At 46.5% G+C, this 26,484-nt stretch overlaps 1 protein-coding gene across 16 annotated transcripts in view; it reads left to right on the plus strand.

Moving 5' to 3' along the window:
• The window catches only part of tns1b (tensin 1b), a 312,092-nt gene that overhangs the window by 214,332 nt on the left and 71,276 nt on the right, over positions 1-26,484 (plus strand). For all 16 annotated transcript variants that reach the window (XM_014164404.2, XM_014164411.2, XM_014164409.2 and 13 more), the window contains 8 exons: positions 2,845-2,894; positions 8,230-8,401; positions 8,558-8,731; positions 10,380-10,444; positions 14,592-14,675; positions 15,110-15,222; positions 15,364-15,424; positions 20,050-20,125. In XM_014164404.2, coding sequence (XP_014019879.1) covers positions 2,845-2,894; positions 8,230-8,401; positions 8,558-8,731; positions 10,380-10,444; positions 14,592-14,675; positions 15,110-15,222; positions 15,364-15,424; positions 20,050-20,125 — 795 coding nt within the window. The remainder of the gene's footprint in view (positions 1-2,844; positions 2,895-8,229; positions 8,402-8,557; positions 8,732-10,379; positions 10,445-14,591; positions 14,676-15,109; positions 15,223-15,363; positions 15,425-20,049; positions 20,126-26,484) is intronic.

Here is a 26,484-nt window from a genome sequence, read left to right on the forward strand (position 1 = left end):
CGTCTTTCCTCCTGTTCTGTTCATACTCGGGTCGTTTGTTGTGGAACTTTTCTTTTTCTTTCCCTTTTCAGACCTACCAGCCCCCATCCTTTTCCTCTCTCCCCACCTCTTTCTCTCTGTTGGTTAATTTGTAAGGTCTGCTTGTAAAGCCAGGCTCCCAGATGGTTTTGATCAGGGTTCCATGGAGACCCCCCCTTGCTACCTCCCCAAACCCACCCTCCTCCTAGTTGTTGCTCAAGGGGTTATAGGTGTGTGTGTGTGTGTGTGTGTGTGGGGGGGGGGGTGATTGAAGTATGATGAAGTGAACATTGTCTGGACATTTGATTTGGAGTTGGTTGTTGTTCTGTGATGAGGAAATTTTGGAAATAGTTAGACTTTTATTTCACTTAGGCCTGTATGTACTGGAATGTCACCAGAACAGCCCCCCCCTCCACACACACACTCATAAAACTGTACAGTCATTGTTTTTGACTAATTAGGAACCAATCACTTTCCCACAATTCAACGTCCCAGTCTCTATTAGTTTTTAGTCATCAAGCTATAGGCTAGACTGTTTGTTTTGGTCCGCCTTGTTGGTTACATCTGTCCTACCCAAGATAGTCCTTTCATTCTCTTTCTCTCTCTTTCATTTGTTTCTGTCCTCCTCTAGCGACTCTCTCTCTCCACTTGAATAGCCGTCCTGCGTTCCGACATACTGAAGCATTTAGCTTGAGAGAGAGAGAGAGACACAGATGTTGGGGCTACACTTTGTGTCGCTACAATCGGCCTAGCCACATGTGTACGCGGGGGACTTGTTAAAGAAAAGGGCCTTGGGAATAAGGGATAGAAGTTGTCAAAACAAATTGGCTCTGCAGGGTACTAATGAGAGAGAGAGGGTTGGAGAGAAAGAGAGTGAGAGAAGATGAGAAGAGTTAGAGGTAGAGAGAAAGAGAAAGAGAAGGAGAGATCTAATAACTAGTGTGGTTAGCCAGACTAGGGCTGGGCAGTATACCGTATTTTATGATATACTGGTATTAATGCAGGGACCGGTTTAGGTTTTTACTTTATCTTCTATAAGGGTATTTGAGTGTTTGGTTTCTTAAATGTGATACGCCGTGTGTAACGTCCATTTTTATAGTTTACTTCGCTACTTGAGTCATCTCTCTCCACTCTCTCTCTCTCTCCATGGCGCTTTCCACACAGACCTAGCCACGCCCCCTGTCACTCAAGGAGTGCATTTGTTGTTCCTAGACCACAAGACTCTTGCGTTCAGTCTGCATGGTCAATGCAGCACATGCAACAATGTTGATGACATCAATGCTGTTTTCACTTTGCTTCTTAATATAAATCCACTAGCGTTCTATAACGACACTATCAGTGTGTTTATTAAATCTGCACACAGCTAGTTTATCTTTTCTTAGCAAGTTGGGCCTGAATCTTGTGAGATGCTAATTGTTAGCACTAATGCTAGCTAACTAGCTAATAAATGTACTGAGTAAGCGCAAACATATTTAGTTATACAGCCTGATAATACCAGTGATGGTGTGGACTTAAATCATAATGTTGTTTGTATAACAGTATCTTCTAAATCAAAAAGGAATACGCAGAGCAAGAATATGTTAGCTACATGAAGTAGCTAAGAGAGAGAAAACATTCAATGTAGCCAAAGATTATAGGGTCCCCTAGGAAACACTTATCAACACTTTAGTTCCTACCCTGTCACAATAACTCCTCCCTGGCATTTTCATTCGTTGCCATGTCAAACAACACTGTATTCAAAGTGCCCACTATTATATTCTAACTATAGAATTAGAATAGTCATTCTTTTTTCCATGATTCCAACAGTTCACCCTAATGTTTTGCTCTAAATCGCAAGTCAAATCACAATTGCAATATTTGGTTAAAAATAAGTCCTAGAAATGATGAACATTATGATTTTCTGGGGGGGTTTTCTGGGGGGTTAAAACAATCAGAATGGAGAAATGCCCATTAAAATCACTTAGAGTATATGTGTTGCCACCCTAGGGTCACGGACTATCATAAAGAAAATGTAGAACTTTTATTTTTCAAAAACATAAAATACTGTCAAATACAGTCATAACGTCCAATTTCTTTTTAAATACAGTGATATGATATTTTGGCCATATCGCCAAGCCCTCAGCCAGACTGAAGAAATGGATGATGATAGATAACATCAGGTCTTCACCTGAGCTCATGTGACCCTGCCTCCCCCTTCCCAAGAGGAGTGTATAAGTCTCTCTGATCTTTGACCTCTATGGGAGTGGATGGGAGGGCAGCCAAAGAAATGCCGCTATAGTTATACCGGTAATGTGTATAGTACTGTAACTCTTAAATGGTCTGGGAAACTGGCCCAAAGAGAGTAAAAACAAAGACAGTAAAGAGTAAAAACAGGGACTACTTACTGTACAATGCAGACTTCTCTTATGTGTGTTGGGGGGAATGAGTGTTTCGCATGATAATGATGATTCTTAGTCTATGACTGTTGTGCTCTTAGTTGTAGTATTCTTCATCTACTTACTATACATTGTTTGTGTGTATTCCTCACTTTTATTGTGTGTGTGTGAAAAACAATCATTTCAAATCCATTTCGGGAAATAACCATTTGTTGTAAATTATAATAACTGCCCATGGATCTGCCCCAAAACATGTGTTCACACACCAAAATAATGTGTGCGAAAGAAATGCTTTTGGTGATTTATGAGTTCAAGGTTATTTTGGGTGCTTGGTCTTTCTCGCTGTCAACCAGCTTAACTGTATGTTGGGTTTGATGTCTAACTCTTAAGTCTCCCACTTAAGAATTTTCGCTATAATGACTCATGGCTTCTATGTCTGCTTTTGTTTCAGGGTTCAACAAAGTCCACAAAGAGTATGGAGTCTCGGCGCAGATCATCAAGGTAAGAGCCTTTTATCACATGGTGTTCTGCAAGGTTCTCCTCTCTCTTCTCCTGTCCTCTCCTCTCCCTCCCTCCGAGCCAACTCCAAAAAGGAAACCAAGTCCCCACACAGGGACTTCAAAATGGTTTAAATCCTGTCTTTCACCAATATGAAGAACCATGAAAAGGGGGATGCAATGAAAATATGAAAGTAGACTCACTCTTCAGGGATATTTCCGTGTAGTTCGTTTTACGGCTCACTCCTTCCTTCTCATTGAATCGCTCCCACGCACAGTATAGATGTCGGATCTTCATTTGATCACTCTTTTGTTTTGGAGAATTTTCCTGATGAATCAGGAAATTCAAGTGAGCCTTGTGATTGGCTAAACATGTACAGTTCTCTTTCTCTCCATTCGGGAGCATTCGAGTCATTGGGATCATGGCTCGCTATCTTAAAAGAATGTTCTCTCTTGCTCGCAATAGGCCTAGGTCCTATTACTGCAACATTCAAATGAACAAAAATGTATCTGAAATTCAGCCATACACATCGACAACTGTCGTTTTATATAGCTTAACAACACAAGATAGTTATTGGTCTCCACTAGGCTACGACATACAAGTGTCTAGTGTATCCTAAGGTTACGAATGAACTGTCAAAATTCAGTTCAATTGTGGCCTGGGGGGGTTTAGCGATTAGGGCCACTGCCTTCAGCGCGCACATATACTATAGGCCTAGCGTGTTTGTGTGGGTTCAATTCTGTCCCGAGTACTTCTGGCACAAATAATGCAGTCTCCAAATGGACTCGATGTAGTTAGACATTTTAAATATGGACAGGCAAGGGTCATTTCTTATTTTTCTTGATAAGAAATTAGCATACCAGACACTTTTAGATAACATAAATAGTAAACAAGTAAATAACAGTACGCCAATATTAGTTTCCATTCATACAATGTCACAGTAGATTGCCGTGGTAAACGAGGAAATACTTCATGGCTATTGTACAGAATGCATGTAAAATAGATAAATCGCCCTTAGTCTGTTCAAAAAGGACTACATTGTTCCATTGATAATACCAACAAGAGGACGAACGTATCTTGAAAGACTTTGGTTTCGAGCAGGACTAAGGCAGAGAGGAAGAGGCAAAGCGAGATGGGTCATTCTTGCCAAATAAGCCCAAACCGTTTCTATGGGCTTAATATGCAGACCTAAGCTTGTCGCCTGCCTTCCTGCCTTTGGGATGATTCATATTGTTAGGGCGGAGACATGAGCATCTCGTCATTGAATACTGATGTCTTACTAAGGTAACACTGACATCACCTTTTAGGGAGTGGTAGAGGTGACCAATAATGGTTGCAATTGAGATCAGCTGTGCGGGTGAATCCAGTGCATATTGATGGTTTAACGAGACATCAGTTGGTGATAATCTAGTGCCATCGATGTTTGTAATTGGCCCATTATTAATTAATTATTCTCCTATAGGCTACATTTTGTAGGCGCACGTTAGCCTATCAATAGTCACATAATGAAAGGTGTGAAACCCAATAATCTACTGTTTGTGTTTCCTTGACTAAATTGATGAGCTGATTTGGGCCATCAGTTGATTGACAGATATATACCTACTGTAGAACGATATAATTTCAAGTACAGTGCATTCGTAAAGTATTCAGACCCCTTTTTTACGTTACAGCCTTATTCTAAAATGGATGAAATCTTTTTTTTTCATCAATCTACACACAATACCCCATAATGACAAAATGAAAACAGGTTTTTAGACATTTTTGCAAATGCATTAAAAATAAAACTTGATTGGAGTCCACCTGTGGTAAATTCAATTGATTGGACATGATTTGGAAAGGCACACACCTGTCTAAATAAGGTCCCACAGTTGACAGTGCCAGAGCAAGAACCAAGTGATGAGGTCGAAGGAATTGTCCATAGAGCTCCGAGACAGGATTGTGTCGAGGCAAAGATCTTAAATGAAAGAAGTTTGGAACCACCAAGATTCTTCCTAGAGCTGGTCACCGGTCAATCGGGAGAGAAGGGCCTTGGTCAGGGAGGTGAACAAGAAACTGATGGTCACTCTGACAGCGCTCTAGAGTTCCTCTGTGGAGATGGGAGAATCTTCCAGAAGGACAACTATCTCTGCAGCACTCCACCAATCAGGCCTTTATAGTAGAGGGGCCAGACGGAAGCTACTCCTCAGTTAAAGGCACATGACAGCCCGCTTAGAGTTTGCCAAAAGGCACCTAAAGGACTCTCAGACCATGAGAAACAAGATTGAACTCTTTAGCCTGAATGCCAAGCGTCACGTCTGGCGGAAGCCTGGCACCATCCCTACAGTGAAGCATGGTGGTGGCAGCATCATGCTGGGGGAGAGGTTTTTCAGCAGCAGGGACTGGAAGACTATTCGAGATCGAGGGAAAGATGAAGTTCCTTGATGAAGTACAGAGAGATCCTTGATGAAAACCTGCTCCAGAGCGCTCAGGACAAAGATCATATGGGAGGCTAAAAACAGGAGATTCACCTTTTTCTGTCAGATTCTACCTAGCCAATTGATATTCACTTGTCCTCAAAACACAATTTCAACAGCAGACTGATATCTTAGAAATACCTATCTTACTCCAGAAATATATATTACAAAGGCAGAAGGTAGTTAAAGTGTCACTTACCTCTGATCGAGTCTGGCTAAGAACACAAGAAAAAAAATCTGAGGACAAAAATGAAGACAAAAATATGTGCCTCACTTCAAGAGCCATGGCGGAGATAAAACGGTGTTTGACGGACAACGTTGAGAGCCAATGGACTTAGAGATTTGATGACAAGATATTTTGAATACATTTCATTGGTCAAGGGGTTGTGAAAACGTTCATACAGTACAGACGTAAAGGGAAACCAATAATATCGATTCATGAAAAAAAAAATATATCACAACATTTGGTTAGGAGGATTTCATCTGACAGCAACAATATAATAATATAAATCTAAGTAACTAAAGTGACATATTTGGTAAGTTGTAACGGAGTAAAAAGTAAGTTACTTCCATCAGAAATGACTTCAGTAAGAGATTTTCCCCAATGAATAATACATCTACCCCCTGCAAATATTCACAAATTATTATAATCCACATAAGAATTCACATGAGACACACTGAAGCGTGCACGTAGCCTACATAGGCAACTTGAACTGACGCCCAGTGGATCTGCAGTCTAAATTATTGTATAGCCTACAAACACCACTTCTAGCTGCCCCCTGGTGTCGATTCTAAATATTAAATAAACATTCATATCCTCCTGCTGCAGGACTTTTTTCCTCCTGCGACGAAATGGGTCATATTAAGATCCGACATCTGTAGGATAGCAGGCCTTGTCCCATGTTTTACTGACAGGGCCTATACGTTTTTCACATTAACCCCACCAAGGATGTCGACCAAGGCTTGGGTCCATTTTATTAGACCCTATTGGTCTGTCTCTGTAGCAGCTATCAATGTGCAGAGCTTATTTTGGATACAGGACTCTTTTGTTTCCTTGCCAAAAAAAGCATTAACATCATAGGGTGAAGCAGTAATGTAATATAGCACTGCTGTGTACTTTTTTGAGATTTCCGAGACCATTTGTTAGACATTTTTACAGAGCTCCAAATATGAGGCAATGCATTGTGAGAGAGGCATGCTGCAAACAGAAGTTGATATTATCCATTTGTGTCAAGGGAACAACCCCTAGCTAACCAGCAAGCCCTGGAAATAGCCTAGCAATGCTATTGTGCAGATATATAGCTAGCCTACTCTTTTATGTGTAAGATTCTTCCTGGCATAACATATGTTGTCAGTTTGTGCTTTACTAGCGTATACTACAAGACAAAGATACAACAGAGGTGACGTTTTTAATAATGATGCAGCTGTATAAAACATTGAGAAACAAAATCAACCAATCATGTGCTCCCTCTGGCTCTCCACATTACCGTCAAAGCAACATACACACACACAATTATTATCACACATATTCACTCACATTCTCCTCATCACACGCTATATAGGACGTCTATCATGAACGTGTTATCTGCAGTGGCAATAGCAGAGCTATTATTCACCGGCTATGTTTGTTCAAATGTGTAAATGCGATCAGTGCAGCTGCGTAATTGAGCGCAGCGAGATATGCGCTGGGCAGATAAAGTGAAAGAAGGCTGTCGGTCTGGTCTGTAGCTAAGGCAGCGCTGATGAGAAGCAGATTGGAGCCCAGTGCATGCTGGTGTACCTGGAGGAGACCCAAACCGCAACTCTATAAGCTGTATACCCTCAAGGAGTAGGAGAGAGAGAGTGAGAGACTATGGGGGGGAGGGGGACTGAAAGATAGTAAGATAAGAGAGTGTATGAAGCACATAATAAGAGTAGGGAGAGTGAGAAAGGACAAATCATACAGTATATTTGTTTAGTAGAGAACCTTTTGGATATATTGCTTTGTCTAGTATTTCTTTTGACTACTAAGGTTGTTTCTCATAGTGCCAGATGTACAACATGTTTGGTTTAACAAACCAGTCTATTTCCTGGTAGCAGACACATGAGCAATATCCTCCAACTCGGCATTCCAGAGTTGAGACGTGGGAAATATTTGTAGTAGACGCTCAATCGCTCTCTCTGAGCCATATGCTCTCCCAGTCAGTTTCAGGCTTGCTCCTGATTGCAGTCCGGACACATCAGATTGGGAAAAAGTCATGTGGTCGCTCTGCCCCAACTCGTTCTTCACGAGTGACCAAAATGTTTTGTTTGGTCTGCTGAGGCGCACACTCGCGGAATGCGGAATAGTTTCATATCAGGCTTTGTTTATCCCTCGAATCAATCTCTTTCCACTCTGTTTTCGTCCGAGTGGTTCCCAAGCGAAACATACATGTTTAATGTACTGAATTTTGTGCGTGCGTGTGTGTTTAATGTACTGGACAGCTGTTGGAGTTTGGAGGCTACCATGACCCCACAGTGATTTAGTGAAATGGGATTTAACAAAGACTCTGGCCGGTATTCAGTCAGTTGCAGATAGTGGGTTATAGTGGGTTTTACGGATAGCCCTTTGCATAGCAGACAGTCTCTTTCTCTCTGTCTTTATCTTGATCTTCTCTGTTCTCTCTCTCTCTCTGTATTACATTCTAAATACACTTTATTGGCATCGAAGGAACAATCCAATTTTGCCAAACCAATGCAATACACACAGAAAAGTAGCTCTAAGTCAACTATTTTGTCATTGCAATTGACTTGACATTGACGTTACCCTGCCTCCCTTACTGTAATTTCATTTGCAAAGCTTTATTGCCATGGAAAGTGTAAAAAATACAGTTTTATCTCTCTCCCCTCCCCTCTCCCTACCCCAGGAGTGTGAGTCTGCTGCAGGCCCTGGAGGAGAGCTATGAGGTGGACCTGGTCTACATCACCGAGCGGATCATCTCCGTCTCCTTCCCCAGCTGCGTGGAGGAGACCAGCTACGCCTCAAACCTCCGCGAGGTGGCCTCCATGTTGCGCTCCAAACACCAAGACAACTACCTAGTAAGGGCCGCCCCACTGATCAAGGATCAGCTCGCCCTACCAATAAATAGGCTTAAAGGGGATCAGTCCCCTCTGGCAAAGTGTTTGTTTCGCAGTAGAGTAAAAAGAAAAGAAAGAAATGGAAAAGAAAAGATTTAAACATTTAAACTTTTTCAGCTCTTCAACCTCAGCGAGAAACGGTATGACATCAACCAGCTCAACCCAAAGGTGTTGGACTTTGGCTGGCCAGACCACCACGCTCCTGCCCTGGATAAGATTTGCAGTATCTGTAAGGCCATGGACACCTGGCTGAGCGCAGACAGTCACAATGTGGTGGTGATACACAACAAGGTGAGATAGTGATACTATACTCTAACTAAAGCCCTCACAAGCATATTGAGAAACATTGCAGCTATCATATCAGGGCTTTGTACTGTTTATGCTGCTCTGAGACAGTAGATGGCGTTCTCAGGCCATTGTCTCCTTTCCAATATATACAGTTGAAGTCGGAAGTTTACATACACTTAGTCATTAAAACAAGTTTTTCAACCATTCCACAAATTTCTTGTAAACAAACTATAGTTTTGGCAAGTCGGTTAGGACATCTACTTTGTGCATGACACAGTAATTTTTTCAACAATTGTTTACAGATTATTTCACTTATAATTCACTGTATCACAATTCCAATGGTTCAGAAGTGTACATACACTAAATTGACTGTGCTTTTAAACAGCTTGGAAAATTCCAGAAAATTAAGTCATGGTTTTAGAAGCTTCTGATAGGCTAATTGACATAATTTGAGTCAGTTGGAGGTGTACCTGTGGATGTATTTCAAGACCTACCTTCAAACTCAGTGCCTCTTTGCTTAACATCATGGGAAAATCAAAAGAAATCAGCCAAGACCACAGAAAAACATTGTAGACCTCCACAAGTCTGGTCCATCCTTGGGAGCAATTTCCAAATGCCTGAAGGTACCACGTTCATCTGTATAAACAATAGTACGCAAGTATAACCACCATGGGACCACACAGCCATAATACCGCTCAGGATGGAGACGTGTTCTGTCTCCTAGAGATGAACGTACTTTGGTGCGAAAAGTGCAAATCAATCCCAGAACAACAGCAAAAAAAAAGAAAAAAAGCAAAGGACCTTGTGAAGATGCTAGAGGAAACAGGTACAAAAGTATCTATATCCAGAGTAAAACGAGTCCTATATCGACATAACCTGAAAGGCCGCTCAGCAAGGAAGAAGCCACTGCTCCAAAACCGCCATAGAAAAGACAGACTACGGTTTGCAACTGCACATGGGGACAAAGATCATACTTTTTGGAGAAATGTCCTCTAGTCTGATGAAACAAAAATAGAACTGTTTGGCCACAATGACCATCGTTATGTTGGAGGAAAAAGGGGGAGGCTTGCAAGCCGAAGAACACCATCCCATCCGTGAAGCACGGGGTGGCAGCGTCATGTTGTGGGGGTGCTTTGCTGCAGGAAGGACTGGTGCACTTCACAAAATAGATGGCATCATGAGGAAGGGAAATGATGTGGATATATTGAAGCAATATCTCAAGACATCAGTCAGGAAGTTAAATAAAGCTTGGTAGCAAATGGGTCTTCCAAGTGGACAATGACTGCAAGCATACATAAAGTCAAGGTATTGGAGTGGCCATTACAAAGCCCTGACCTCATTCCTATTGAAAATGTGTGGGCTGAACTGAAAAAGTGTGTGCAAACAAAGAGGCCTACAAACCTGACTCAGTTACACCAGCTCTGTCAGAAGGAATGGGCCAAAATTCCCCCAACTTATTGTGGGAAGCTACCCGAAACGTTTGACCCAAGTTAAACAATTTAAAGGCAATTGAGCATATGTAAACTTCTGTCCCACTGGGAATGTGATGAAAGAAATAACTTACTTCAAGTTCAACTGTATCTTCTGAATGACCAATATATCAAAGGAATACTTCCTGATTGCTAATCCTTATTTGATGTTCTTTCTGCAGGGGAACCGAGGGCGAACAGGAGTAGTGGTGGCAGCATACATGCATTACAGCAACATATCAGCCAGGTGAACACATAGCCCATGAGACTTAATGGCACAATCCACAAGAGAGATGGGGGGAATAGAGAGAGAGAGGGTGCGAGAGAGAGAGGGTGCGAGAGAGAGAGAGAGGGTGCGAGAGAGAGAGGGTGCGAGAGAGAGAGGGGGTGCGAGAGAGAGAGAGGGTGCGGGAGAAGTTGCGAGAGAGAGAGGGTGGGAGAGAGAGAGAGGGAGCAAGAGATATATAGAGGGATATATAGAGGGTGCGAGAGATATAGAGAGAGAGGGTGTGAGAGAGAGAGAGGGTACGAGAGCTAGAGAGGGTGCAAGAGAGAGAGGGTGCGGGAGAGGGTGCGGGAGAGGGTGCGAGAGAGAGAGTGTGCGAGAGATGAGAGAGAGAGAGGTTGCGAGAGATATAGAGGGTGCCAGAGGTATAGAGGGTGCGAGAGATATAGAGGGTGCGAGAGATATAGAGGGTGCGAGAGAGAGAGTGTGCGAGAGCGGGTGCGAGAGCGGGTGTGAGAGCGGATGCGAGAGAGGGTGCGAGAGAGAGAGAGTGCGAGAGAGAGAGAGTTCGAGAGAGAGAGAGAGTTCGAGAGCGAGAGAGGGTGCGAGAGAGAGAGAAGGTTTGAGAGAAAGAGAGGGTGCGAGAGAGAGAGGATGCGAGAGAGAGAGAGAGAGAGAGAGAGGGGGCAAGAGAGAGGGAGGGTGCGAGAGAGAGAGAGGGGGTGTGAGAGAGAGAGGTTGCAAGAGAGCGAGAGGGTGCGAGAGAGAGAGAGGGTGCGAAAAAGAGAGAGGGTGCGAGAGAGAGAGGGTGAGAGAGGGTGCGAGAGAGAGTGCGAGAGATATAGTGGGTGCGAGAGATATAGTGGGTGCGAGAGATATAGAGGGTGCGAGAGGAGGTTACGAGAGAGGTTACTAGAGAGAGCTTACGAGAGAGAGGATGCGAGAGAGAGAGGGTGCGAGAGAGGGTGTGAGAGAGAAAGGGTGCAAGAGAAGGGAGAGGGTGCGAGAGAGCGAGAGGGTGCGAGAGCGAGAGGGTGCGAGAGAGCGAGAGGTTGTGAGAGAGAGAGGGTGCGTTAGAAAGGGTGCGAGAGAGAGGGTCTTGAGAGAGAGAGCGAGAGGGTTCGAGAGATAGAGAGAGAGGATGCAGGAGAGGGTGCGAGAGAGAGAGAGAGAGGGTGCGAGAGAGAGAGAGAGGGTGCGAGAGAGAGAGAGAGGGTGAGAGGGTGCGAGAGAAAGAGAGGTGGCGAGAGATATAGTGGGTGCGAGAGATATAGAGGGTGCGAGAGAGAGGTTACGAGAGAGCGGTTACTAGAGAGAGCTTACGAGAGAGAGGGTGCGAGAGAGAGAGGGTTCGAGAGAGGGTGTGAGAGAGAGAGGGTGCAAGAGAAGGGAGAGGGTGCGAGAGAGCGAGAGGGTGCAAGAGAGCGAGAGGGTGTGAGAGAGAAAGGGTGCGAGAGAGAGGGTGTGAGAGAGAGAGAAGTTTTGAGAGAGAGGGTGCGAGAGACAGAGGGTGCGGGAGAGAGAGAGGGTGCGAGAGAGTGAGCGAGAGATAGAGAGAGAGAGGGTGCGAGAGAGAGAGGATGCAGGAGAGGGTGCGAGAGAGAGAAAGAGGGCGCAAGAGAGAGAGAGGACGCAAGAGAGAGAGCGGGTGCGAGAGAGAGAGGGTGTGGGAGAGGGTGCGAGAGAGCGAGAGGGTGCGAGAGAGAGAGAGGGTGCGAGAGAGAAAGGGTGAGAGAGGGTGTGAGAGAGGGTGCGAGAGAGGGAGAGAGTGCGAGAGAGGATGCGAGCGAGAGAGAGGTTGCAAGAGATATAGTGGGTGCGAGAGATATAGAGGGTGAGAGAGAGAGGTTACGAGAGAGAGAGGTTACGAGAGAGAGAGGGTGCGAGAGAGAGAGAGGGTGCGAGAGAGAGAGAGGGTGCGAGAGAGAGAGAGGGTGCGAGAGTGGGTGCGAGAGAGAGAGGGTGCGAGAGAGGGAGAGGTTGCGAGAGAGGGAGAGGGTGCGAGAGAGAGAGAGGGTGCGAGAGAGGTGGCAGAGAGAGAGAGGATGTGGGAGAGAGAGAAGGTTTGAGAGAGAGAGGGTGCAAGAGACAGAGGGTTCGAGAGAGAGAGGGTGCGAGAGAGAGAGAGGGTGCGAGAGCGAGAGAGAGGGTGCGAGACAGAGAGAGAGGGTGCGAGAGAGAGAGGATGCAGGAGAGGGTGCGAGAGAGAGAAAGAGGGCGCGAGAGAGAGAGAGGGCGCAAGAGAGAGAGCGGGTACGAGAGAGAGAGGGTGTGGGAGAGGGTGCGAGAGAGCGAGAGGGTGCGAGAGAGAGAGAGGGTGCGAGAGAGAAAGGGTGAGAGAGGGTGTGAGAGAGGGTGCGAGAGAGGGAGAGAGTGCGAGAGAGGATGCGAGCGAGAGAGAGGTTGCAAGAGATATAGTGGGTGCGAGAGATATAGAGGGTGAGAGAGAGTGGTTACGAGAGAGAGGTTACTAGAGAGAGGTTACGAGAGAGAGAGGGTGCGAGAGTGGGTGCGAGAGAGAGAGGGTGCGAGAGAGGGAGAGGTTGCGAGAGAGGGAGAGGGTGCGAGAGAGAGAGGTTGCAGAGAGAGAGAGGATGTGGGAGAGAGAGAAGGTTCGAGAGAGAGAGGGTGCAAGAGACAGAGGGTTTCGAGAGAGAGAGGGTGCGAGAGAGAGAGAGGCTGCGAGAGCGAGAGAGAGGGTGCGAGACAGAGAGAGAGGGTGAGAGAGAGAGTACCAGAGAGAAAGAGAGGTTACGAGAGAGAGAGGGTGCGAGAGAGAGAGGGTGCGAGAGAGAGAGAGGAAGCGAGAGGGAGAGAGGGTGCAGGAGAGGGTGCGAGAGTGAGAGAGGGTGCGAGAGAGAGAGGGTTCAAGAGAGAGAGAATGTGCGAGAGAGAGAGAGGAAGCGAGAGAGAGGGAGAGAGGGTGCGGGAGAGGGTGCGAGAGTGAGAGAGAGGGCGAGAGAGAGAGGGCGAGAGAGAGAGAGAATGTGCGAGAGGGTGCAAGAGAGGGAGAGGTTGCGAGAGAGGGAGAGGGTGCGAGAGAGAAAGAGAGGGTACCAGAGAGAAAGAGAGGTTACGAGAGAGAGAGGGTGCGAGAGAGAGAGAGAGAGAGGGTGCGGGAGAGGGTGCGAGAGTGAGAGAGGGTGCGAGAGAGAGAGGGTTCAAGAGAGAGAGAATGTGCGAGAGGGTGCAAGAGAGGGTGCGAGAGAGAGAGAGAGAGGGTGCAAGAAAGAGAGAGAGAGGGTGTGAGAGAGGGTGCGAGAGAGAGAGAGGATGCGAGAGATGGTGCGAGAAAGAGAGGGTGTGAGAAAGAGAGAGGGAGAGAGGGAGAGAGAGGGTGCAAGAGAGAGGGAGGGTGCAATAGAGAGAGGGTGCGAGAGAGGGCGAGAGAGGATGTGCGAGAGAGTGCGAGAGAGAGGGTGCGAGAGAGAGAGAGAGAGATAGGGTGTGAGAGGGTTAGAGAAAGAGAGAGAGAGGGTGTGAGAGAGAGAGGGTGCGAGAGAGAAGGTGCGAGAGGGTGACAGAAAGAGAAATAGAGAGAGAGAGAGAGAGAGTGCGAGAGAGAGAGAGAGAGAGAGGGTGCCGCGAAAGAGAGAGAGAGAGGGTGCCGAGAAAGAGAGGGTGAGAGAGTGAAGGGTGAGAGAAAGAGGCGAGAGAGAGAGTGCGAGAGAGAAGGGTGAGAGAAAGAGGTGAGAGAGAAAGAGGCGAGAGAGAAGGGTGAGAGAGGGTACTGAGAGAGAGAGAGAGAGAGAGAGAGAGAGGGGAGAGTGAGAGAGAGAAAGAGTCAAGTAGAGCAGAGTAGGGCAGTCAACAAATCAACAGATGATGAAAAGTCACAAGATTCATGTTATCCGCTGATCATCACATTCCCCCTCCCTACCCAACATGTGCCAACTGTGCACCAGTGTTCAGGACTTCTTCCACAAAGCAGGCCCTAATTCAATCAATGGCATACAGTACAAATAAACACAACACTGTGAGTTCACTTAAAGGTCCAATGTTCTCAGAGTACCAGCTTTTTTCCCTCAATCTGCTCTTGGTTGTATTTGGGTCACATTCTCTTTTTTTTAACATGATCAAAATAGAGTCCTTTGAAGAGGTGTGAAGATATGACTGAGCGGTAGGCAGGGTACGGGTGCTGACCAGATGTTTGTCTCTGTTTGCTTAGTGCTGATCAGGCCCTGGACAGGTTTGCTATGAAGAGGTTCTATGAAGACAAAGTACTTCCTGTGGGTCAGCCATCTCAGAGGAGGTCAGTTTCCCTCCACATCCTGTCTGACCCCTCTACTACAAATTTGACCCAACTACCATTTCCTGTTTAATTTTCTCTTTGAGTTTCGCCCCAATCTTAGTGGGTTTAAGTTCAGCTTGTTGTCTCAACCACTCTCCTACTCTTTCTTTCAATTTGTTGTCTTTTTTAGAGGGGCAACGGAGGCCTCCTCCTTTTTGCATCCTAATTTGTCGAGATTCATCTGTAGACTGAAAGTGAATGAGTATGATGTAAGCGTCTGCTGTTTTCTTTGCAAAGGTCATACCTAGAGATAGAATCTCCATTTATCTACTTGACATGTTTCCATGCACACACTGTCCAGTGTACACCAATGGCATGCTGATTCCTCTGTTAACAAAACATTGAAATCCTGAATTCTCTCTCGCTTGCTCTCTGTCTCTCTCTCTTTCTCTCAGGTATGTACAGTACTTCAGTGGTCTTCTTTCAGGACATATCAAGATCAACAACAAACCCCTGTTCCTTCACCACGTCATCATGCACGGCATCCCCAACTTTGAGTCCAAAGGAGGTGAAAGTTGACACACACACACACACACACACACACACACACACACACACACACACACACACACACACACACACACACACACACACACACACACACACACACCTGCTTGTTTTTACTCAATGTTCTGTGATGGCTTTTCAGGATGCCGCCCTTTCCTCAAGATCTACCAAGCCATGCAGCCCGTCTACACATCTGGGATCTAGTAAGTACACAGACACACACACACACACACACACCCTTCAGTCTCAGTTTTCTCACTCACACAGCACTGGGCAGATGCCTGGGTCTGCAGGCTTACACTGGCTCAATGATAATAATATCACACACACACACACACACAATCACCCCCCCCCTCAAGTAAATCCATTGTAAGCTTGCCACACGTTATTATGTTTAGCTAGCCTCTCTATTTCCCCAGCCCCAGTCTCTAGTGCCCCCGTCTCTAGTGCCCCAGTCTCTAGTTCCCCAGCCCCAGTCTCTAGTTCCCCAGCCCCAGTCTCTAGTTCCCCAGCCCCAGTCTCTAGTTCCCCAGCCCCAGACTCTAGTTCCCCAGCCCCAGTCTCTAGTGCCCCAGTTTCTAGTGCCCCAGGCTCTAGTGCCCCAGTCTCTAGTGCCCCAGTCTCTAGTGCCCCAGTCTCTAGTGCCCCAGTCTCTAGTGCCCCAGTCTCTAGTTCCCCAGCCCCTGTCTCCAGTGCCCCAGTCTCCAGTGCCCCAGACTCTAGTGCCCCAGTCTCTAGTGCCCCAGTCTCTAGTGCCCCAGTCTCTAGTGCCCCCGTCTCTAGTGCCCCAGTCTCTAGTTCCCCAGCCCCAGTCTCTAGTTCCCCAGCCCCAGTCTCTAGTTCCCCAGCCCCAGTCTCTAGTTCCCCAGCCCCAGTCTCTAGTTCCCCAGCCCCAGACTCTAGTTCCCCAGCCCCAGTCTCTAGTGCCCCAGTTTCTAGTGCCCCAGGCTCTAGTGCCCCAGTCTCTAGTGCCCCAGTCTCTAGTGCCCCAGTCTCTAGTTCCCCAGCCCCTGTCTCCAGTGCCCCAGTCTCCAGTGCCCCAGACTCTAGTGCCCCAGTCTCTAGTGCCCCAGTCTCTAGTGCCCCAGTCTCTAGTTCCCCAGTCTCTAGTTCCCCAGCCCCTGTCTCCAGTGCCCCAGTCTCCAGTGCCCCAGTCTCCAGTGCCCCAGTCTCCAGTGCCCCAGACTCTAGTGCCCCAGTCTCTAGTGCCCCAGTCTCTAGTTCCCCAGCCCCAGTCTCCAGTGCCCCAGTCTCCAGTGCCCCAGTCTCCAGTGCCCCAGACTCTAGTGCCCCAGTCTCTAGTGCCCCAGTCTCTAGTGCCCCAGTCTCTAGTTCCCCAGCCCCAGTCTCTAGTGCCCCAGTCTCTAGTGCCCCAGACTCTAGTGCCCCAGTCTCTAGTGCCCCAGTCTCTAGTGCCCCAGACTCTAGTGCCCCAGTCTCTAGTGCCCCAGTCTCTAGTTCCCCAGCCCGTCTCTAGTGCCCCAGTCTCTAGTTCCCCAGCCCCAGTCTCTAGTTCCCCAGCCCCAGTCTCTAGTTCCCCAGCCCCAGTCTCTAGTGCCCCAGTCTCTAGTGCCCCAGACTCTAGTGCCCCAGTCTCTAGTGCCCCAGTCTCTAGTGCCCCAGTCTCTAGTGCCCCCGTCTCTAGTGCCCCAGTCTCTAGTTCCCCAGCCCCAGTCTCTAGTTCCCCAGCCCCAGTCTCTAGTTCCCCAGCCCCAGTCTCTAGTTCCCCAGCCCCAGTCTCTAGTTCCCCAGCCCCAGACTCTAGTTCCCCAGCCCCAGTCTCTAGTGCCCCAGTCTCTAGTGCCCCAGGCTCTAGTGCCCCAGTCTCTAGTGCCCCAGTCTCTAGTGCCCCAGTCTCTAGTTCCCCAGCCCCTGTCTCCAGTGCCCCAGTCTCCAGTGCCCCAGACTCTAGTGCCCCAGTCTCTAGTGCCCCAGTCTCTAGTGCCCCAGTCTCTAGTTCCCCAGTCTCTAGTTCCCCAGCCCCTGTCTCCAGTGCCCCAGTCTCCAGTGCCCCAGTCTCCAGTGCCCCAGTCTCCAGTGCCCCAGACTCTAGTGCCCCAGTCTCTAGTGCCCCAGTCTCTAGTTCCCCAGCCCCAGTCTCCAGTGCCCCAGTCTCCAGTGCCCCAGTCTCCAGTGCCCCAGACTCTAGTGCCCCAGTCTCTAGTGCCCCAGTCTCTAGTGCCCCAGTCTCTAGTTCCCCAGCCCCAGTCTCTAGTGCCCCAGTCTCTAGTGCCCCAGACTCTAGTGCCCCAGTCTCTAGTGCCCCAGTCTCTAGTGCCCCAGACTCTAGTGCCCCAGTCTCTAGTGCCCCAGTCTCTAGTTCCCCAGCCCGTCTCTAGTGCCCCAGTCTCTAGTTCCCCAGCCCCAGTCTCTAGTTCCCCAGCCCCAGTCTCTAGTGCCCCAGTCTCAAGTGCCCCTGTCTCTAGTGCCCCAGTCTCTAGTGCCCCAGTCTCTAGTGCCCCAGTCTCTAGTGCCCCAGTCTCTAATGCCCCAGTCTCTAGTTCCCCAGCCCCAGTCTCTAGTGCCCCAGTCTCTAGTTCCCCAGCCCCAGTCTCTAGTGCCCCAGTCTCTAGTGCCCCAGACTCTAGTGCCCCAGTCTCTAGTGCCCCAGTCTCTAGTGCCCCAGTCTCTAGTTCCCCAGCCCCAGTCTCTAGTGCCCCAGTCTCTAGTTCCCCAGCCCCAGTCTCTAGTTCCCCAGCCCCAGTCTCTAGTGCACCCGTCTCAAGTGCCCCTGTCTCTAGTGCCCCAGTCTCTAGTGCCCCAGTCTCTAGTGCCCCAGTCTCTAGTGCCCCAGTCTCTAGTGCCCCAGTCTCTAATGCCCCAGTCTCTAATGCCCCAGTCTCTAATGCCCCAGTCTCTAGTTCCCCAGCCCCAGTCTCTAGTGCCCCAGTCTCTAGTGCCCCAGTCTCTAGTTCCCCAGCCCCAGTCTTTAGTGCCCCAGTCTCTAGTTCCCCAGCCCCAGTCTCTAATGCCCCAGTCTCTAGTTCCCCAGCCCCAGTCTCTAGTGCCCCAGTCTCTAGTGCCCCAGTCTCTAGTTCCCCAGCCCCAGTCTTTAGTGCCCCAGTCTCTAGTTCCCCAGCCCCAGTCTCTAGTGCCCCAGTCTCTAGTTCCCCAGCCCCAGTCTCAAGTGCCCCTGTCTCTAGTGCCCCAGTCTCTAGTGCCCCAGTCTCTAGTGCCCCAGTCTCTAGTGCCCCAGTTTCTAGTTCCCCAGCCCCAGTCTTTAGTACCCCAGTCTCTAGTTCCCCAGTCCCAGTCTCTAGTGCCCCAGTCTCTAGTTCCCCAGCCCCAGTCTCTAGTTCCCCAGCCCCAGTCTCTAGTGCCCCAGTCTCAAGTGCCCCTGTCTCTAGTGCCCCAGTCTCTAGTGCCCCAGTCTCTAGTGCCCCAGTCTCTAGTGCCCCAGTCTCTAGTGCCCCAGTCTCTAGTGCCCCAGTCTCTAGTGCCCCAGTCTCTAGTGCCCCAGTCTCTAGTTCCCCAGCCCCAGTCTTTAGTGCCCCAGTCTCTAGTTCCCCAGCCCCAGTCTCTAGTGCCCCAGTCTCTAGTTCCCCAGCCCCAGTCTCAAGTGCCCCTGTCTCTAGTGCCCCAGTCTCTAGTGCCCCAGTCTCTAGTGCCCCAGTCTCTAGTGCCCCAGTCTCTAGTGCCCCAGTTTCTAGTTCCCCAGCCCCAGTCTCTAGTTCCCCAGTCCCAGTCTCAAGTGCCCCTGTCTCTAGTTCCCCAGTCCCAGTCTCTAGTGCCCCTGTCTCTAGTTCCCCAGTCCCAGTCTCTAGTGCCCCTGTCTCTAGTTCCCCAGCCCCAGTCTCTAGTGTCCCAGTCTCTAGTTCCCCAGTCCCAGTCTCTAGTTCCCCAGTCCCAGATGTTCCAGCCTGGTGTTATGATCAGTAGTAGTGTTATTAGTAACTGGAGGAGCCAGTGAAATAAGCAGACTTGGATGTATGTGGACACCCCAGGGCCTTGCTGAAGGACCCCTACAGATACCCAGGCCCGGGCAGGAAATTATGAATTATACAGCTTTGTGCAGATGTTTGAGCATACAGGAGGGCATGCCCACAGATGGCAGGACAAATGAGGGCACTCCGGGTGGCACTCCTTACATGGTCCCCTCCACTTTACATTTCCTTCCTTCCTAGTCTATGTATTGATAAAACGTTGTTTTGCTTATATCTCCATGTATTATATATCCATGTACTGTATATCTGGTGTGTGTGTGTGCCAGTGGAGACTGCTGAGGAGAGGACGTCATGCATGGAAACCATGTGTTTTGATGTATTTGATACCATTCCACTCATTTGTCTTTGCCATTACCACGAGTCCGTCCTCCCCAATTAAGGTGCCACCAACCTCCTGTGGTGTGTACATACGTGCGTGTGTAGGTCAGGGGACAACAACAGGCACACTTTCGTTTTTGGTTAAAAAAAAGATTGTCAAATCACCAGGAATTCAGCAAAACGTGTTTAAATGTAAGAAATATTTTCCCAAGTATTCCTACAAATAAAAGAGACATACAGTTGAAGTCAGAAGTTGACATACACCTTAGCCAAATACATTTAAACTGTTTTTCACAATTCCTGACATTTAATCCTAGTACAAATTCCCTGTCTTAGGTCAGTTAGGATCACCACTTTATTTGAAGAATGTGAAATGTCAGAATAATAGTAGAGAGAATTATTTATTTCAGCTTTTATTTCTTTCATCACATTCCCAGAAGTTTACATACACTCAATTAGTATTTGGTAGCATTGCCTTTAAATTGTACCATGATGATGTGCATCATGTGGTGTGATGTTGTGTTAACAAGAGAAACCCTTCTTTTGCTCTGTGTGTGTGTTTACAGTAATGTCCAGGGAGACAGCCACACCAGCATCTGCATCACTATTGAGCCTGGCCTACTGCTGAAGGGGGACATTCTGGTAAGGCCCATCAGCTCTTCACTGAGTGATATGGAGATGTGTACTGTACATGGATTTTGGGAGTGTTTATTATGGTAAGGTATTCACCCCCTCAAATGAGAGGATAGTGGATTGGCCTCTGTTGGTGAATGCAATTTATTTGAACCACATTGAGTCCAAATACTTTACATTATGTGCAAATACAGTATGTTTGTCCCTAATGCTTTAATAGGCCCCATTCATGAAAGCAGCAATGCTGTAAAAACTAGAGGCAAGGACAGTTGGCATGTGCCCTGTACCTCAGGTTAACTACCCCCTATAGCACACAATATGCAGGCTGTAACAATGTCTACACTGTATTTCTGATCAATTTGATATTATTTTAATGGACATAAAATGAGCTTTTCTTTAAAAAACAAGGACATTTGTAAGTGACCCCAAACTTTTGAACGGTAGTGTATGTATGTATATATATGTATATATTAGTTTTTTAAGTAATATGATTTTTTATTAATTGATGTGTTCCACACAAAAAACACAATGCATGAAAACCTGCTCCTGAGTCCTGCTACATGACTACAGATGAAAAAAAGTAAAGTAATAAAGCAGAAAAGTGTTTTCAGTCAATGTTATATTCACAGACATCAGCATCCATTAGTGTTCCATTAGTTAGCAGATACAATATACGCTTTAGCTGAAGCATCTGCTAAAGTAGCTGTTTTGTGGCCAAGTGATATTGCCTACGGTAAGTGCTGCTTTCAAATTGCTAGCATGTAAAAATGACTTACTTCCTCTTCAAGACCATGCTGGAAATATTATAGTTCTATTGCACTTGAGTTTAAGGCAAGAATAAGAATACTTTATTGTAAATGTGCCTTACAAGTCCATGGAAATGTGTCTTTAGCACAGACAGAAAGCATATAGCTTCAGTTGCCTGTTCTATAAGGCACCGACTGATTTGGCATGCACATTGGTGACATAATTTGTGTCAAAGCAATTTGAAAGCAGCACTTACCGTAGGCAACATCACTTGGCACCAAAACAGCTACTTTGGCAGATGCTTCAGCTAAAGCGTATATTGTATCTGCTAACTAATGGAACACTAATAGATGCTGATGACTGTGAATATAACATTGACTGAAAACACTTTTCTGCTTTATTACTTTACTTTTTTTCATCTGTAGTCATGTAGCAGGACTCAGGAGCAGGTTTTTGTGCATTGTGCTCTTTGTGTGGAACACATAAATTAATAAAAAATACCAAAACATTTTACTTAAAAAACATTATATATATATATATATATATATAAATACATATATACATACAGTACCAGTCAAACGTTTGGACACGCCTACTCATTCCAGGGTTTTTCTTTATTTTATATACATTGTAGAATACTGGTGATGATATCAAAACTATGAAAAAACACATATGGAATAATGTAGTAACCAAAAAGTGTTAAACAAATCAAAATATATTTTATATTGAGATTCTTCAAAGTAGACACCCTTTGCCTTGATGACAGCTTTGCACACTCATGGTAAGAACAGCTCAAGTAAGCAAAGAGAAACAACATTTCATCATTACTTAAAGACATGAAGGTCAGTAAATCTGGAAAATTTCAAAAACCATCAAGCGCTAAAATGAAACTGGCTCTCATGAGGACCGCCACAGGAAAGGAAGACCCAGAGTTACCTCTGCTGCAGAGGATACATTCATTAGAGTTAACTGCACCTCAGATTGCAGCCCAAATAAATGCTTCATAGAGTTCAAGTAACAGATACATCTCGACATCAACTGTTCAGAGGAGACTGTGTGAATCAAGCCTTCATGGTCGAATTGCTGCAAAGAAACCACTACTAAAGGACACCAATAAGAAGAAGAGACTTACGTGGGCCCAAAAAACACTACCAAAGGACATTCGACCTGTGGAAATCTGTCCTTTGGTCTGATGAATCCAAATTTGAGATTTTTGGTTCCAACAGCTGTGTCTTTGTGAGACGCAGAGTAGATGAACGGATGATCTCCGCATGTGTGGTTCCCCCGTGAAGCATGGAGTAGGTGGTGTGATGGTATGGTGGTGCTTTGCTGGTGACACTGTCAGTGATTTATTTAGAATTAAATGCACACTTAACCAGCATGGCTACCACAGCATTCTTCAGCGATACGCCATCCCATCTGGTTTGCGCTTTGTGAGACTATCATTTATTTTTCAACAGGACAAAGACCCAAAATACACCTTCAAGCTGTGTAAGGTCTATTTGACCAAGAAGGAGAGTGATGGAGTGCTGCATCAGATGACCTGGCCTCCACAATCACCTGACCTCATCCCAATTGAGATGGTTTGGGATTAATTGGACCGCAGAGTAAAGGAAAAGCAGCCAGCAAGTGCTCAGCAAATGTGGGAACTCCTTCAAGACTGTTGGAAATGCATTCCATATATACTCGGTTGCAACACTTACTACTCTGGAAGCAACTTTAGCACAAGAACTGTTTGTTGGGAGCTTCATGAAATGGGTTTCCATGGCCGAGCAGCCTTACACAAGCCTAAGATCACCATGCGCATTGTCAAGCGTAGACTAGGGTGGTGTAAAGCTCGCCGCTATTGGACTCAGGAGCAGTGGGAACACGTTCTCACACTTCACCATCTGGCAGACCAATAGACAAATCTGGGTTTGGCGGATGCCAGGAGAACACTACATGCCCGAATGCAAAGTGCCAACTGTAAAGTTTGGTGGAGGAGGAATTAATGGTCTGGGGCTGTTTTTCATGGTTCGAGCTAGGCCCCTTAGTTCCAGTGATGGGAAATCTTAACACTACAGCATACAATGACATTCTAGACGATTCTCTGCTTCCAACTTTGAAAATGTATGCACTCACTACTGTAAGTCGCTCTGGATAAGAGTGTCTGCTAAATGGCTAAAATGTAAAATGTAAACTTTGTAGGTACAGTTTGGAGAAGGCCCTTTCCTGTTTCATCATGACAATGCCCCTGGGCACAAAATGAGATCCATACAGAAATGGTTTATCGAGAGATCGGTGGGGAAGAACTTGACTGGCCTGCACAGAGCCTTGACCTCAACCCCATCGAACACCTTTGGAATTAATTGAAATGCCGACTTTGAGCCAGGCCTAATCGCCCAACATCTGTGCTCGACCTCACTAATGCTCTTGTGGCTGAATGGAAGCAAGTCCCCGGAGCAATGTTCCAACATCTAGTAGAAAGCCTTCCCAGAAGAACGGAGGCTGTTATTGCAGCAAAAGGGAGCCCAACTTCATATTAATGTCCTTGATTTTGGAATGAGATGTTCGATGAGCAGGTGTCCACATACTTATGGCTATGTAGTATATATATATATACAGTGTCTTCGGGAAGTATTTAGACCCCTTGATTTTTTCCCCCATTTTGTTACATTACAGCCTTATTCTAAAATTGATTCCATTTTTAAAAGTTATCATCAATCTACACACAATACCCCATAAAGACAAAGCAAAAACGTTTTTTTTTAAATGTTTACAAATGTATAAAAATAATCAGAAATACCTTATTTACATAAGTATTCAGACTCTTCGCTATGAGACTCTAAATTGAGCTCAGGGGCATACTGTTTCCATTGATCATCCTTGAGATGTTTCTACAATTTGATTGGTGTCCACATGTGGTAAATTCAATTGATTGGACATGAATTGGAAAGGCACACAACTGTCTATATAAGGTCCCACAGTTGACAGTGTACTGTATGTCCGCGCAAAAACCAAGCCATGATGTCGAAGGAATTGTCCGTAGAGCTCCGAGACAGGATTGTGTCGAGGCACAGATCTGGGGAAGGATACCAAAACATATCTGCAGCACTGAAGGTCCCCAAGAACACAGTGGACTTGATCATAATTGTTTAAATTGTATTTTTATTTAAACTTGATTTAACTAGGCAAGTCAGTTAAGAACAAATTCTTATTTACAGTGACGGCCTACCAAAAGGCAAAAGGCCTCATACTGGGACGGTGGCTGGGATTAAAAATATAAATAAATTTAAAAAAAATATAGGACAAAACACACATCACGAGAAGAGAGACAACACAACACTTTATAAAGAGAGACCTAAGACAACAACATAACATGGCATCAACGCATGGCAGCAACACATGACAACACAAATGGAAGAGGTTTGGAACCACCAAGTCTCTTCCGAGAGCTGGCCGCCTGGCCAAACTGAGCAAGCGGAGGAGAAGGGCCTTGGTCATGGAGGTGATCAAGAACCCGATGGTCACTCTGACAGAGCTCCAGAGTTCCTCTGTGGAGATGGGAGAACCTGCCAGAAGGACAACCATCTCTGCAGCACTCCATCAATCAGGCCTTTATGGTAGAGTGGCCAGACAGAAGACACTCCTCAGTAAAAGGCACATGACAGCTCGCTTGGAGTTTGCCAAAAGGCACCTTAAGACTCTCAGACCATGAGAAACACGATTCTCTGGTCTGATGAAACCAAGATTGAAATCTTTGGCCTGAATGCCAAGTGTCACATCTGGAGGAAACCTGGCACCATCCCTACGGTGAAGCATGGTGGTGGCAGCATCATGCTGTGGGGATTTCTTTTCAGCAGCAGGGACTGGGAGACTAGCCAGGATCGAGGGAAAGATGAGAGATCCTTGATGAAAACCTGCTCCGGAGCATTCAGGACCTCAGACTGGGGCGAAGGTTCACCTCCCAACAGGACAATGACCATAAGCACACAGCAGCCAGAGCCGGACTGGAACCCAATCTAACATCTCTGGAGAGACCTGAAAATAGCTGTGCAGCATTGCTCCCCATCCAACCTGACAGAGCTTGAGAGGATCTGCAGAGAAGAATGTGGGAATCTCCCCAAATACAGGTGTGCCAAACTTGTAGCAATAAACACAAGAAGACTTGAATTTGTAATCGCTGCCAAAGTTGCTTCAACAAAGTACTTTATAAAGTGTCAGAATACTTATGTAAATGTGATATTTAATTTTTTTTTTTTTATAAATAAAAATATGGGGTCATTATGGAGTATTGTACAGTGGCTTGCAAAAGTATTCACCCCCCCTTAGCATTCACCCCCCCCCCCACCACCTCCAAAGTCAATACTTTGTAGAGTCACCTTTTGCAGCAATTACAGCTGCAAGTCTCTTGGGGTATGTCTCTATAAGGTGGACACATCTAGCCACTGGGATTTTTACCCATTATTCAGGGCTGAACTGCTCCAGCTCCTTCAAGTTGGATGGGTTCTGCTGATGTACGGCATTCTTTAAGTCATACTATAGATTCTCAATTGGATTGAGGTCTGGGCTTTGACTTGGCCATTCAAAGACATTTAAATGTTTCCCCTTAAACCACTCGAGTGTTGCTTTAACAGTATGCTGCTGGAAGGTAAACCTCCGTCCCAGTCTCAAATCTCCAGAAGACTGAAACAGGTTTCCCTCAAGAATTTCCCTGTATTTAGCGGCATCCATAATTTCTTCAATTCTGACCAGTTTCCCAGTCCCTGCCTATGAAAAACATCCCCACAGCATGATGCTGCCACCACCATGCTTCACTGTGGGGATAGTATTCTCGGGGTGATGAGAGGTGTTGTGTTTGCGCCAGAGATAGCATTTTCCTTGATGGCCAAAAAGCTCAATTTTAGTCTCATCTGACCAAAGTACCTTCTTCCATATGTTTGGGGAGTCTCCCACATGCCTTTTGGCAAACACCAAAGGTGTTTGCTTATTTTTTTCTTTAAGCAATGGCTTTTTTCTGGCCACTCTTCCGTAAAGCCCAGCTCTGTGGAGTCTATGGCTTAAAGTGTTCCTATGGACAGATACTCCAATCTCCGCTGTGGAGATTTGCAGCTCCTTCAGGGTTAACTTTGGTCTCTTTGTTGCCTCTCTGATCAATGCCCTCCTTGCCTGGTCTGTGAGTTTTGGTGGGCGGCCCTCTCTTGGCAGGTTTATTGTGGTGCCTTATTCTTTCCATTTTATAATAATGGATTTAATGGTGGGTGCTCTGTGAGATGTTCAAAGTTTCTGATATTTTTTTATAACCCAACCCTGATCTGTACTTCTCCATAACTTCATCCATTACCTGTTTGGAGAGCTCCTTGGTCTTCATGGTGCCGCTTGCTTGGTGGTGCCCCTTGCTTAGTGGTGTTGCAGACGCTGGGGCCTTTCAGAACAGGTGTATATATTTAGATCATGTGACACTTAGATTGCACACAGGTGGACTTTATTTAACAAATTATGTGACTTCTGAAGGTAATTGGTTACAACAGACCTTATTTACTGGCTTACTAGCAAAGGGGTGAATACATATGCACAAATCACTTTCAGAACAGGTGTATATATTTAGATCATGTGACACTTAGATTGCACACAGGTGGACT

The sequence above is a fragment of the Salmo salar genome, chromosome ssa21 (genome assembly GCF_905237065.1).
Source record: "Salmo salar chromosome ssa21, Ssal_v3.1, whole genome shotgun sequence".
Taxonomy (NCBI): domain Eukaryota; kingdom Metazoa; phylum Chordata; class Actinopteri; order Salmoniformes; family Salmonidae; genus Salmo; species Salmo salar.